Source organism: Perca fluviatilis, chromosome 12 (assembly GCF_010015445.1).
Source record: "Perca fluviatilis chromosome 12, GENO_Pfluv_1.0, whole genome shotgun sequence".
Taxonomy (NCBI): domain Eukaryota; kingdom Metazoa; phylum Chordata; class Actinopteri; order Perciformes; family Percidae; genus Perca; species Perca fluviatilis.
This window is the reverse complement of record NC_053123.1, coordinates 12,081,118-12,094,087: the sequence shown is the minus strand read 5'-3', so window position 1 is coordinate 12,094,087 and position 12,970 is coordinate 12,081,118. Positions and strand designations below refer to the sequence as shown.

At 39.2% G+C, this 12,970-nt stretch overlaps 2 protein-coding genes across 2 annotated transcripts in view; one reads left to right on the top strand and one right to left on the bottom strand.

The window, feature by feature from the left end:
• The window catches only part of LOC120570655 (general transcription factor IIF subunit 2-like), a 52,594-nt gene that overhangs the window by 19,176 nt on the left and 20,448 nt on the right, over positions 1–12,970 (bottom strand). The window lies entirely within an intron of this gene.
• On the top strand, positions 7,074–9,065 carry kctd4 (potassium channel tetramerization domain containing 4). The gene has a single exon (XM_039819132.1). The coding sequence runs from the start codon at positions 7,345–7,347 to the stop codon at positions 8,119–8,121; it is 777 nt and encodes a 258-aa protein (XP_039675066.1). The 5' UTR covers positions 7,074–7,344; the 3' UTR covers positions 8,122–9,065.

Here is a 12,970-nt window from a genome sequence, read left to right as displayed (position 1 = left end):
TTATTTCCCTGTGTTTATAACTTGTCATAGTATCCTTTATTATAAAGCCCTTCTAAACTCTTTTTTTTTTTAAATAGCAATGTAAACTACATCATTACCTTTCTCATATCACTGCTGATGATTAACTCATCACATAAACCTGTAAACCGGTTTACGTGATGAGTTAATGATACAGCTGCTATAAAAAGCATAATGGTTGTGCATAATGGCAGCCGCTCTGGCCTTGTTAGAGAGCTTCGCCAATGCAACACAAATGGGGAAACTGCTAATTCTCTGCCATTCTTTTCTTTGACAGGTCTAAAGACTGGACACGCCTACTCTATCTGTGGTTAACTGTAAGAGTGGAAATCAGTCTTGTGCATGTGCACCCAGTTTGATAATTACTGAAATGTGTAAAACAGAAATGTACGTATGCACGGCTTTAGAAATCTGATTAAAAGACATGCATTTTTCTTAGTATAAGCATCTGGTACATGTTAGGGATGGATCATGATTTTCCTTCAATTATAAATAATCAGATAGTTTATGCGACTATTGTCTTGTTCTTAAATATTTTCCTGTTTTTACCGGCGTCTGGTAGTAACACGGTAGTATCACCGGTAGAAGCGGCAGTAAAATGTGGGCGGCACGTTTAGTTCAGCTCTTTTCCGCAGAGCATGTGAGCGGAGCGAGAGAGAGCAGGGAGCCTGAGGCAGCTTCGCGAGGAGCGGAAATTCTCACCGTTCCACTCCGCTCACGTAGCATTTGATACAGCTCTGTGAGATGATCTTCAAAGAATGGTCTAATAGTTCCAAGTGAACATTAAGTAGTCTTTTTGCTTGAAATGCCCATCCCTGGTACATGGGCAATAGCATAACTCGGCCCTAATATGTCAGTCCCTCCAGAAATGTGGAATCTTGCAATCAAATTAATTTGTGTGCCTGCACATTACTCTAATAGGTATAAAGTGCAATAGAAAAAGTAAAATTGACTCTTTACACACACACAAACACACACAGTTGTGACAGTCCTGTCTACACATGATGACAACATGGAAGCAATAAAAAGGGGGGGGTTGAAGGCAGTGATTGGATCTCCAAATATAATTTTCCATTAGAACTCATCTCTACCAAGCCCAGAGGCTGCTTCATTAAGGAAATTTAATGATTCCATTCATTAACTTTGAAGCGATTTTTCCGATGTCTGTAACTGCATTCAGCCCACTCATTTTGACTGTAACCTGTAACAAATAGGCTTCAAAGTGCTTCTAACGCAGAGAGAATTGGTGGTCAATTTCATTACCGGTACTAGTGGTTGATTTCTCACCCTTAAAACATATTGGCTGTTGGCAAGTTTTTCAAAAAGGCTGCAGCATGGATTTCAACAAGGTAAACAGAAAAATATTTTAAGATTGCAGAGCAACTTTATGTGACTGGACTACAACTCAGTGTTTTACATAATCTTCATAAAAACAGAGTATCTCAAAGACTCCTTAATGCCTTCAAGTTATAATTTGTTTGACACAGAGTAATTTTATTGATGAGGATATAGGTAGTTACCTTTGTTATCTGCACATCAAGGAAAAGTAAAGTAAATAATTGAACGTTGAAAGTGAAAATGTTAGATGTGCTAGAGGAAAAGTCAGGGCATCACCCAGGCTAGTAGGATTCATCCTCTGAGTACTATACATACAGTATCTGCACCAAATATCTTTCTTGGCAATTCATTCAATAGATGAGTTATTCCAGTCTCCACCAAAGTGTTGGACTGACCAACAGATCGGCCATGATAATGATTGCAACTTAGGTTACAACTGACAAACACACAGATTAATCTACCCTCCAAATGCAGAGTATCAATGTTGCTGCCACATGCGTTTTAACATGGAGAAACTTCAAGCTTGACAAAGCCTGCTGAGCCTACTGACAGTTGCTAAGATGTTATTGGGCAATCTGTGTTAGAGGGAAGGGTTTATCAATTAAAAAACCTTGTCACTGTATTTTACCTCCGGCAACATGTCTGACTTTCTAGGTCTCATGCCTCCACAACTTAGATTTTTCCATGTTGCGGTTTCATTTTTAACAAGAGTGTTAATCCTTTCTCACTGATGTTATATGATTGTAGATCACTATAGATTTCATGCGTTAATATGTAAAGTGGTTTAAAAGGTTTGTACTGAACCGCCTGACTACTCACATTTTGTAACAACATTCAAGCTTCATATCAAAATTGAACATTTTAAAAAGTCCATAAAACATTATGCAGACCATGTGACAATAATGCTCCACTGAAACCCAGGACAATATGCATTCTTTACAAATAAAATGCTGATATCTTTAGATTAACTTTACCTGACACACACAAAGACTCTATACAGTAGACACACTTCCATAATGGATAAAGCAAGTGATTGACAGCTCTGCGCTCATACAAGACCCTATTTTAAGTGGTTGCCATGCCAGCTTCACAGCAGTCAGCGACTATATGTTACACCACAAGCTCTTAGAGCAGCTCTATGAATAATTTATCACCTTTAAAAAGGAGAGTCCTTGCTTGCAGCATTTTGGGAAATTCGATTTGAATGTCCTAAGCTTTCAGTTGATAGAGACACAACAGCTGTGACAAACAGATTCTCACTGACTTTGAAGATAACAATCGTCCTTGATGTGCCAATTTTAATGAACAGGAGGCAGAAAGCAGGTCAAACCTCCCACAATCCTCTCCGCTGCATCTTGGCCTCGTTTGCAATTCCAATTGAATGTTGTTGATGATGACGCCACTAATCACTTATGATTAGAAAATGGCCATGGAGACAGAGAGAGCTGTCACTCTGGGATCTTCCCCCAGATAAACACAAAACGCCGTATTTTAGTAACCAGCTGGGCTTAAATTGAGTGTTTCAACTCAAATAAATTTGTATTCCTCTGCAATGCACCTCCATTTACAGCACTAGCTTTCATGGTAGTTGACAACCTGTTGCACATATGCAACACACCTGTTGCTCAGGTTTGCAGTCTACAAAGTTTGATCACCTTATTTTTATTTAGTTTGCCAGGAAAAGGGCTGAGATTTTTTTCATGATTGTGATCTCTTAAATGAAAATTTTAATACGTTTTGAATGCTCTTGCACACAGAAAAAAAAAATTTAATTGTAGTGATGTGGGTCAAAACTGTACCTGTAAAAATATATATTTTTATTTATTTTGACTTAAAAATGCAAATTTATGAGAGCTAATGAGGTCTCTTATATTGACCAAGAGCAATCACACTGTTGTGGTTCTAATTGGGTCCCGTACAGAGACAAAGAGCATCTTCTGAGATAAAAAAAGAAAATAAAACATCTCATTGATCTATTGTACTATTTACAGCTGCTGCTTTCTTGTTAGCTTTAACCTTCAAACACACATTTGATTTACTTCAAATTTCTCTGTGGAGCATTCTGAAGTGTATTTAAGTTTCATAAATACGGGCCAAGAAAAATATAAATCGTCTCTCCTCTTTCATCTGCGCTGCTAAATAAACAGCTGCATGCAACAGCACCTTCAGTTCTACATCTACTTTGCATGTGAACGGACGGCTGAGAAGTGGTCTCAAGTGTGATCCCACAGACTTTGAAAAAGGCAAGATCGTGGGCGCAAAGATGGTGAATCGGAGCATCACTGAGAAAATACAGTTGCTCTTTCTAACTATATGGACCAGAACATAATGCACCTTATCCATTTTTTGCTAAGTGAGAGATGGTCCTTGATAAGAGGAGCATTAGTGGTTTGAGGCACACAATAAGAAGTAATCAAACAGTTACCAAACTATGAGTGAATTTAGGGGTCAGAAAGTAGCATACACCCATTAATGTTGGGTAGTTGCACAAAGCTCTTATGTCTGTAGGGTCAGTATTAACACCAAAGCCATCAAGTTCCTTTGTACAGTCACTCTCACAACATGTAGAAACTGTTTTCAATGGTCCAGTGAGGTAGTAAACAAAAGGTCACTTTTTATCTGGACACATCTCTTTAAACTTTCCAACTTTCATGATGCACAAAAGATTTTGCAAGTGCTAATGCTGTTACTTTATAAACCACGTTGTACTGGAGACATTACATTCCCCCACAATTCTACATATCTGTTCGAAATTTGGGTATGTGTATATAACCTCCTCTGTACTTATTTATAACCGTATTATTGTAAATCATTACTACTTAAAAAATGTGTAACAGCTCAACTTTCTCACTGCAATCTTTACATTTTAATGTATTCTAATTAGAGATTAAACGATCGGTCGATTAATCAACTGAAAATCAATTAGCAACCATTTAGATAATCTATTAATCATTTAAGTAATTTTTTAAGCAAAAATGACACAAAAAAATCACTGGTTCTAGCATCTCAGTTAAACTGAATATCTTTGGGGTTTAGACTGATGGTGAGACAAAACACGACATTTGAAGACAGCATCTTGGACTGTGGAAAACTGGGATGGACATTTTTCACAGTTTTTTGATGTTTTATAGACCAAACGATTTCTATATTAATTGAAACAATAATCTCCAGATGAATCGATAATGAAAGTAATTGTTAGTTGCAGCCCTAAATCTCATCTAATCTATCATCCCAGTACCCTGCTACTTTGTCTGTGATATTCAGGACAGGAAGTCATAATCAGTGAAATACTTGAATTAACAATATTTGGCCACCGAGTAGACTGAGACACAAATATCCCTGCAAAGCACGCCCACCGTTTCTGCTGCCCTGCAGTGACATAAACTGCCACAATCCAGGTATTTTGTCATTGCCAGACTCCTATAGCCTAGAAATCTAAACTCACCTTAGCAGCAGCAAATGTATTTTGCAGCCATGGTCAGTCTAGCAACTCTCCGTTGGCTTGCGAGCCGGGCCAATCAATCACAATCACATTGTGTATAGAGTCGGTGGGCGGGCTTATGGCTGCTGCTGCTGCTGCTGCTGGAGAACAGCGGTCTTTCGGCTTTGGCCTTTGGAAGACTTGGAGTTAAGCTTTTCTTTGAGAGAAGAACAAAGAACGGCACTAAAGTCATTCTTAAAAAAGGAAGATGTGTTCGGAGTTTTGCCGACCGGATACGGTAAAAGTTGAATCCATCAACTAGCTTCGCTACCTTCTTGGTTGCTCTGCCTGGTTGTAGCGCTATCCTATTGCATGCAGAGGGAATATGAAAGACAACCGTTTATCCTGCCCCTCGGATTGAGCCCTGCCAATGGTGAGTTCCCAGACCCAACATCTTGATGTGGGCCTGGCTTGTCAGGCTAAGACTCCTGTCCAAGTGCTGATAAATTATGCAAATTGACTAGCATTGCCTTCCTGCTGTAAAAAAAACAACAAAGTGAAGTAGGTCACAACCCATCTTGTTGGGGTCAGATCCAGCATAGAGATAACATTCTGAGTGCAGGTTATCCGTCTGACTGTTTGTGCATGTGTGTTTGTAAAATAAGAAGTTCATGCACAGTACAGAGAGTTTAACATACAAGCATTTGTTTTGTGCCATTTTTTACTTGCCCCATGGTTTTGAAATTTCTCAAAACGGTGCCTGAAGAAATACTGAGAAACATGAAATTATACACACACACACGCACTACACAATCACTTAAGTAGTTGTAGAGCTGGATATTTAACCAAAGTTAGCTGCGGAGGAGACAAACAACCCAGCGCCCACTCCAACAGAGCCCGGCAGAGATGGGACAAAGTGCCTAAAGGAAAGCCCGCTCTGCAGCACTTCATGGCCATTTAACAAACCGTCATGAAGGGCCACTGGGGTGGAACCAGAGTGTAACTCCACATGAAGTCACACTCACAGCAGTGGAGGCTCTCTGTACAGAGAGGGAGGGTATAAATAAGAAGGTAAACACCAACAGACACCCTTGTTATACTGTGTCCCGCTTCAGAGTAAAAAAATAACATCCTTTTTAATCACAAAATGTTATACTATGGAAAACATTGTAGAGCTAAAACAATTAGTCGATTAATTGTTTAGTCGATCGATATGGTGCTTTGCTCTGTTTTATGTCATCGTCAACTGAATATCTTTGGGTTTTAAACAATTTCCATTATTTTCTTACATTTTATGCACCGTATTATTCATTGAAAAGAAAACCACAGATTAATCAAAAATGGAAAACACACAGTGGTGGTATGAGGCATTCTTACCAAAATAAATTACAAGGGCTTCTGGATCTGAAAAGTGTAGTCAATGCGGAAGTGCCTTAAACCTGCATTGTATCTCATTTCCAGCAAGGGGCAACGCCACTGGTTGCAAAAACAAGTCGGCTCATAGAAGTCTATGAGAAAATGACCCTACTTTTTACTTGATTAAAAAAATCAAGATAGCCAAATTTCCACACTCAAGGCTTCAAAACGGTAATTCACAAACCACTGGATGACATCACTGAACCGTCCATTTATTTGTAAAGTCAATGAGGCCAAAGCATTAGCCAATTCAAATCCTGTCCATCATGACCAGACCACCACCAACTGTAATTGGTCCATTTCCTCCACAGGAAAGTCAGCGCACACACAAGACACACACACACACACACACACGCACACGCACCCAATTAATGCACATCTTGAAACATGCTTTCAAGATGTTGAAAGGACTGCTTGTTATTTTGCAAGAAAGAAAACACGATATGCATGTTTAAAAGCATCCCATTGCTTTCATTTACATAATGCTAGCAGTCTATTTCTCCTTGTCATAACCAGATATGAGAAAAAACATGGCAGTAAAGCCCCAAATTAAACTCCTTTTCAAACAGATTCCAGTTCACATGTAGCACTGTGTGGTAAACAGATGGATTTGGCTGCAAAGGGAGTTTAATATTCAGACTCACACAAGCTGAGACAGTTCACAACACAAAAATTATGGAAGCAACACCCCCCCCCGTATCTGGTGCATGTGTGTGTAATCTTTTTATCAAAGATAATTAGGGAAAGAGAGCAAGCAAGAACGGAAGCGCTCCAGAGTCCGTACCCTTCTGTTGTTTGCTTTTATATGTCCACTCTCTCCTCCCTGAATGTGACGCTGCCTGCCCACCCACTCCTGAAGAGAGAGAGAGAGGGAGAGGAGGGACACCGAGCAGCACAGAGAAACAGTCTGTTTTCAGCTCCCAGTTCACTGTAGCTCTCCTGCCAGACAGCACTCACCCATCCACCATCACACACTCTCAAAAACATTCACTCTCACTATACGACAGCTGACAACACCTTTTCATTTTCTCAGCAGCAGCAAAAACTCAAACAGCCAGATCCAAAAGAGAAGAAAAAAACAGACTTGATTTGTACTGCAGACACACCAGCTCCAAGGCGGCTGGGTCGAGGCTGGAGAGGGTGACTAGAGAATGGAATGGAACCTCAGAAGGATGGAAAGTGAACTGAGGCACATCAACCCTGACCTGCTGCAGCCCAGCAAGAGCTTTAAGAAGCCCTCTTCAGGCACCATCACCATCAATGTAGGGGGGTTCCTGTACACTGCCCACCGGACCACCCTTGCCAAACACCAGGGTTCCTTTCTGGAAGAGCTGGCCAACGGTAAGAAGCCGGTTCAGCACACCGATTCCATGGGCAACCCATTCATTGATAGAGATGGTCCAGTTTTTCGCCATGTGCTCAACTACCTCCGAACCGGAGAGCTCCAGCTGCCTGACGACTTCCGGGAAGTAGGGCTCCTGCGACGGGAGGCTGATTTTTACCATCTGAGTGAACTGGTGGAAGCCGTGGTCGAGTGGGAAAGTCAGAGGACGGCCCAGCGGGAGGCCGCCTTTTTGGAGATGACGGATAGCCATGAGAGGTCGCAGGGTCTCAAGGTGTACTGCAGTGACTCCGCCTTCATCGACAAGGTCAAAGGGCGACTGGTGCAGATCTCCAAGAGTCGCCTGGATGGCTTTCCGGAAGAATTTGTGGTGTCGTCCAACGTGATCCAGTTTCGACACTTCATCAAGTCGGAGCCGGGATCGCGGCTCGTGCTGAAGGAGGACAGCACATTCTTGTGCACGCTTGACTGTCTGAAACTAGAGACAGTGATGCTAGCGCTGAAATCAGGCTTCAAGTTGGTCACCAGCCTCGACAGCAGCAAAGGCTCTGTGGTAGCGGCTGAGGCCCTGCACTTTGTCAAGTAGGATAAAGGGAAATAGAAAAAAGAGAGGGGAGAAGGGGAGGTAGATAAGTAAAAGAGTAGTGCCTGATTTTATATCCACCCCGCTAACATAAGGTATTGGCTTTAAGATCTTGTAACGTGCTGAGCTGTAATGTGTCATTGGATGGGAGAAGAAGAGGTGGGTTTGGAATGTCTCACAGGACAGTGTTTTATATCTTTACTGCACAATGCTGGTTTTTAAACACAGGATTTGATAGGTTTGGGGTAACAGTGAGTGATTCAACCTTTACACTGCTTTGTAAGCTAGTATTTATGGAATTCAGAATGATCCAGATCAACTTAGCATTTATGATATTTAAATTGCATTGCATTGGCTATCATACAAAAAGTACAACTCTATACTGTAATATGGAAGACAAGCCAATGAATCTTTCCATAGAGAAGAGCAAGGGATCAAACAGAGTCTGAACATCAACAGCTTTATCAGTGGATTTGTCTCTGCACAAGAACTGCTTCTGCTGCTTTGTCAACAGCTGCAAAAGCTGTGACGTGCACCATTGTGCCATTCAGCTTTTACTACAGTCTGTGGCTGTGTGTATGTGTTTGTTGCTATTTACTGTGTGTGCTGTGTTTAGTTAGTTTAATAGCTTGTGTTTAGTTTATTAGCCTCTCTGGAGCCTGGAGGGGAAACCACAGTTCATTGAGGTTGTTTTTGGATAAACTAACAAACTTCACATCCAAAATCAGACTGAAGCAACACAAACTGTTTCTCCGACCATGTGGACAAGTTGAGTTTAAGTGCAAAGAACAGTTAATATTGTAAGGGCTTTGAATCTAGCATGATGCATGTGCACTAAATAAACGGTGTGTTTGTTAGTGCTGTGAGCCTCTGTGAAGTCAGTGCCACAACAATGCCTATTACTTTTCAATGTGAATATTTTACAAATAAAAGTGACACTGAAACTATTGGAACGTGTTCGGAAGTGTATCTGCAAAAGTCTGTTTACCTGATTCATTGCTTAGTGTAAAAAAGTTACTTTGCATCAATTTTATAACAACATCAGACAGCCTTAACTTAGATTTATGTACTGGGATCATGACTATTTTGCTTGCATCCAATAGCATAAAATGTTCACTGATAACCATTAAATTCTCACCCACATAAACTTACAGAATGTAGACTGTAATTTTTAACCTCTGAGGCAGGCGGGAACATTATTTGTGTAAAGTTTCCAGAATCTTCTGATAAAAATAAGAATAAATTTGGAGAGTCACACCAAACTGGCTCACAGGCAACATTTTCTTTGCATACAATTACTCCTTTTACACTTCTCTGCATGTGTTAAACACTGATTTTCAAGCCTGGAACAATCTACAAGGTGTACAAAAAACAGGGACAAAATAACACTCTGTGCAGCATGTTCTTTGTTATTACACATATTAGTTGTCAGTGGAGGATGTAATGTTCCTTGGTATCTGCTCCCTGAATGACATCAGATCAAGTCCCACTTTAGACAATTCAGTTGGAAAGTGGATTTAATAGATCAATTTCTAGAGAATGTTTAACTACAGAAACCTATAGAAATTGACAGCCTTTTACAGAAATAATCCATTCTATCAATTTTAGCATGATTATGACTTCACCAAAAATTCATCATCGTCATCATGTCATTTGCTTATTAGAAGCTAATTAGCGACACTATATAAAATATTTTTTTAAATGTTCACATTTAGTGGAAAGTAGACAGAGTGACATTTCTGGTGGCTTTTATACAGTATATCAATTTCAATTGAGGAATTGAAAAGGAATTTAAATAATTTATTTTAATATAGCTGCTTCATGTAGAGCGCATTATTAAAATATTTTGGTAGATGCAACACACTTCCTCTGTATACCCTGTGGTTTATGAGACATAAAATTGGTATATGTTTTTAAAAAGAAAAAAGAAAAAACACCTAGATGATATATAAATTAAAAGAGGATCAAATACTGAGAAGTGAAAATTTCTCTTCATTTTGTCTGATCCCATGACTATTAGGGGTGGGAATCACCAGAGGCCTTACAATAAAATATCATCACGATGCGATTTTAAACATTGCAATATTCTGCGATATATTGCAATTCATTACCTTTTTTCCAACTTCAAATTTTTCCCAATTTCAAATTATGTCCCCAAAAGGAAACTTTGTCAACATCTGTTTTATCTAAAAAGATACATTTCTCTGTTTGTTCATCTCACTTCAATTGTATTGCTGCAAAATGGGATTGTCAAGCAGACAAACTGACCAACACATACAGTATATAATAAAAGATCAATACTTGGCGTCTGTGTATTGATACAGTATTGCCACAGAAAATATTGCGATACTATGCTGTATCGATTTTCCCCCCCACCCCTAATGACTTGTAAGTAAGTAAAGTTTATTTGTATAGCACCTTTCACAGATAAAAATCACAAAGTGCTTCACAATAAAATGCAATACAACACAAGAAGTCACAATACAAGCAAAATGAAATACAAATAGAAAACATAAACAACCATAAAACCCACTTGACTAAGTAAAAGCCTGCTTGAACAGCAGAGTCTTCAGCTGCTTTTTAAAAGATTCGACAGAATCCACACAACGTAGCGGTTACTGATTCTGTCCTGAAGTTATTATTTCTACCGATGACTACAACTTGGAAAAAACATTAATTCAATAGTCGCTGCTTCTACATGGTAATGACCACCTTCACATCAGCTAAAAAATTGTATTGAGCCCCAGCAGCTGGTTTTACCTAGCTGCAGTGATGTAGAAATGTACTCATTATTGATGTGAAAAAAAAAAGAAAACTCACAATGTCATCATACAATGTGTCACACATTGTAAGTTACCAATTTAATTAAAACTCAACTATGCTATCACCTTCATACCGCCTGCTGTAATGAGTTTTACAGGCTCGCTGCCACAGTGCTGTAACTCCATGTGTAGAAGCCTTTGGGGAGCCCCTTCAAACCATCCCAGTTCCAGTTCAGATATTTGGTAATTTAAAAGTAGGCCTGTCTGTGAGATAAATCCTGCCCTTTTCCCTCAAGGAGAACCTCTTTTTATCTCCATGCATTGCACTCTGTGTGTAATCGTAAACGTTAGTAGTAATATACAATTTTTCCAAGTACTGTGCAGTGAAAATATTTACTATTCGAACTTCAGTAATATAGTTGTCAAACGTGATAACCAGTTATTGCCCTCTGCATATTAGTTGACTCACTGGAACAATATGATTATTCCACTCTCCTGATTTGTTTTTCTCACAATGAGTCTCCCTTTTTAAGGTGATACAGGAATGCCCTGAGCATTGTCATAAGACAACCTCAATGAACTAGTTCACATGAACAAAATGGGAACGTTGATTTTCTCTGTAAGTATTTTTCCACTACTATGATGTGAAATGATTGACAAGATGATTAAAAATTGTTTTGATTGTATCAAGTCAAAAGGAAGTATTGCAGTTATTATTTTCATCAATAATAACAATAACAGACAGTGATACAAACCAATAAGTGATTAAACATGTTACTGTAATACAAATATAATGAAAAGTACAAATATCTCTTTCTAAATAGTAGACAATGATATTAACACAGCAGTAAATAAAGGGGTACTCCAGCGAGTTATCAATGCACTTCTACAAAGGTGGGGGACTTGGGAGTTTTTTTTTTTTTTTAAACTCCCCAAAAAAAAGGATGAAAATCGGCCAAGATATTGTTAATTTTTAGTCTCTATCTAGTATGACTGAACTTTCAAAAATAATGGATCCTACATTTCCCATAGTGCAACTCCTTTGCATCTTTAGATAGACCCCGGCCTGGCAAATGTCAATACCTTTCAAAAACCTGTTAACATTTTTGTTTCCAAACTAAAGCAGAAATTGCCCTGATGACATGATCAGAGTCAACTGAATGCCCCTTAAAATAAGCAATGAAATACATACCCTTAATAAATAAATCAATATCAAATTAAATACATTAAAGTCAAAGAGCGAGCAACATTCAAGTTAAGGTCTTTTATGCTCTTTGGAGCAGTCAAAACTGAATAATACATTTATGTTAATTATAAATAAAAAACACACTTCATAAGTCAACTGGTTGATTATACTGGGTCGGAAAAAAGGCTAATTTTAGTGTCTAATGGCTGTGTTTTAGGACAAAAAGCTGATTTGGCAGAGGTCGATGTTGCCTGTGCCAAAGGAAAATGAAAAACAAGTCTCGCCTGGTTTAAGTCCAAACAACATGAAAAAGTGATACGTCAAGATCAATTTATGCAACTTCAGAGGAAATGTTTAAATTGAATAACCCCAAACAGGGTACAAAGTTAACATCATCTAGCAGCCAAATGCTGGTACAATATGCAAGTGGCTAGTAGTTTTGCCAGCGCAAAACACAATGGTTATCTATTGAGTGGCTTGCAAAATTTGAACATTCACTATATAAATATAATTTTGCACCTTGAATCCTCCAGAGTTTATTCCTTCAAGAGTGGAACAGCCTTTGTAACCCCCCCCCCCACCCCATGGTGACTGAAACCATCTGTTCCAGCAGGCGATGTCGTCAAACCGTCACACCAGCCGCCACCACCCCCGGTATGACTCATACACCCACAACAACCTCTGACATCAGGCGAACCTCTTCCTCAGCCCACTCCTCACAAACACAGAAAACAAACATACAACGCACACGTAACACTGTGTTCGTCAAAGTAAATGTAAACACATTCAAGAGGAGATAAACCCAGTGGATCTGTGCTGTTCAAATGTCACATTTACTTTCAACATCATCAAACCGTTTTTTTAATTGCAGATCGGCTTCTTGAATTTTTTATGACAGTTACTG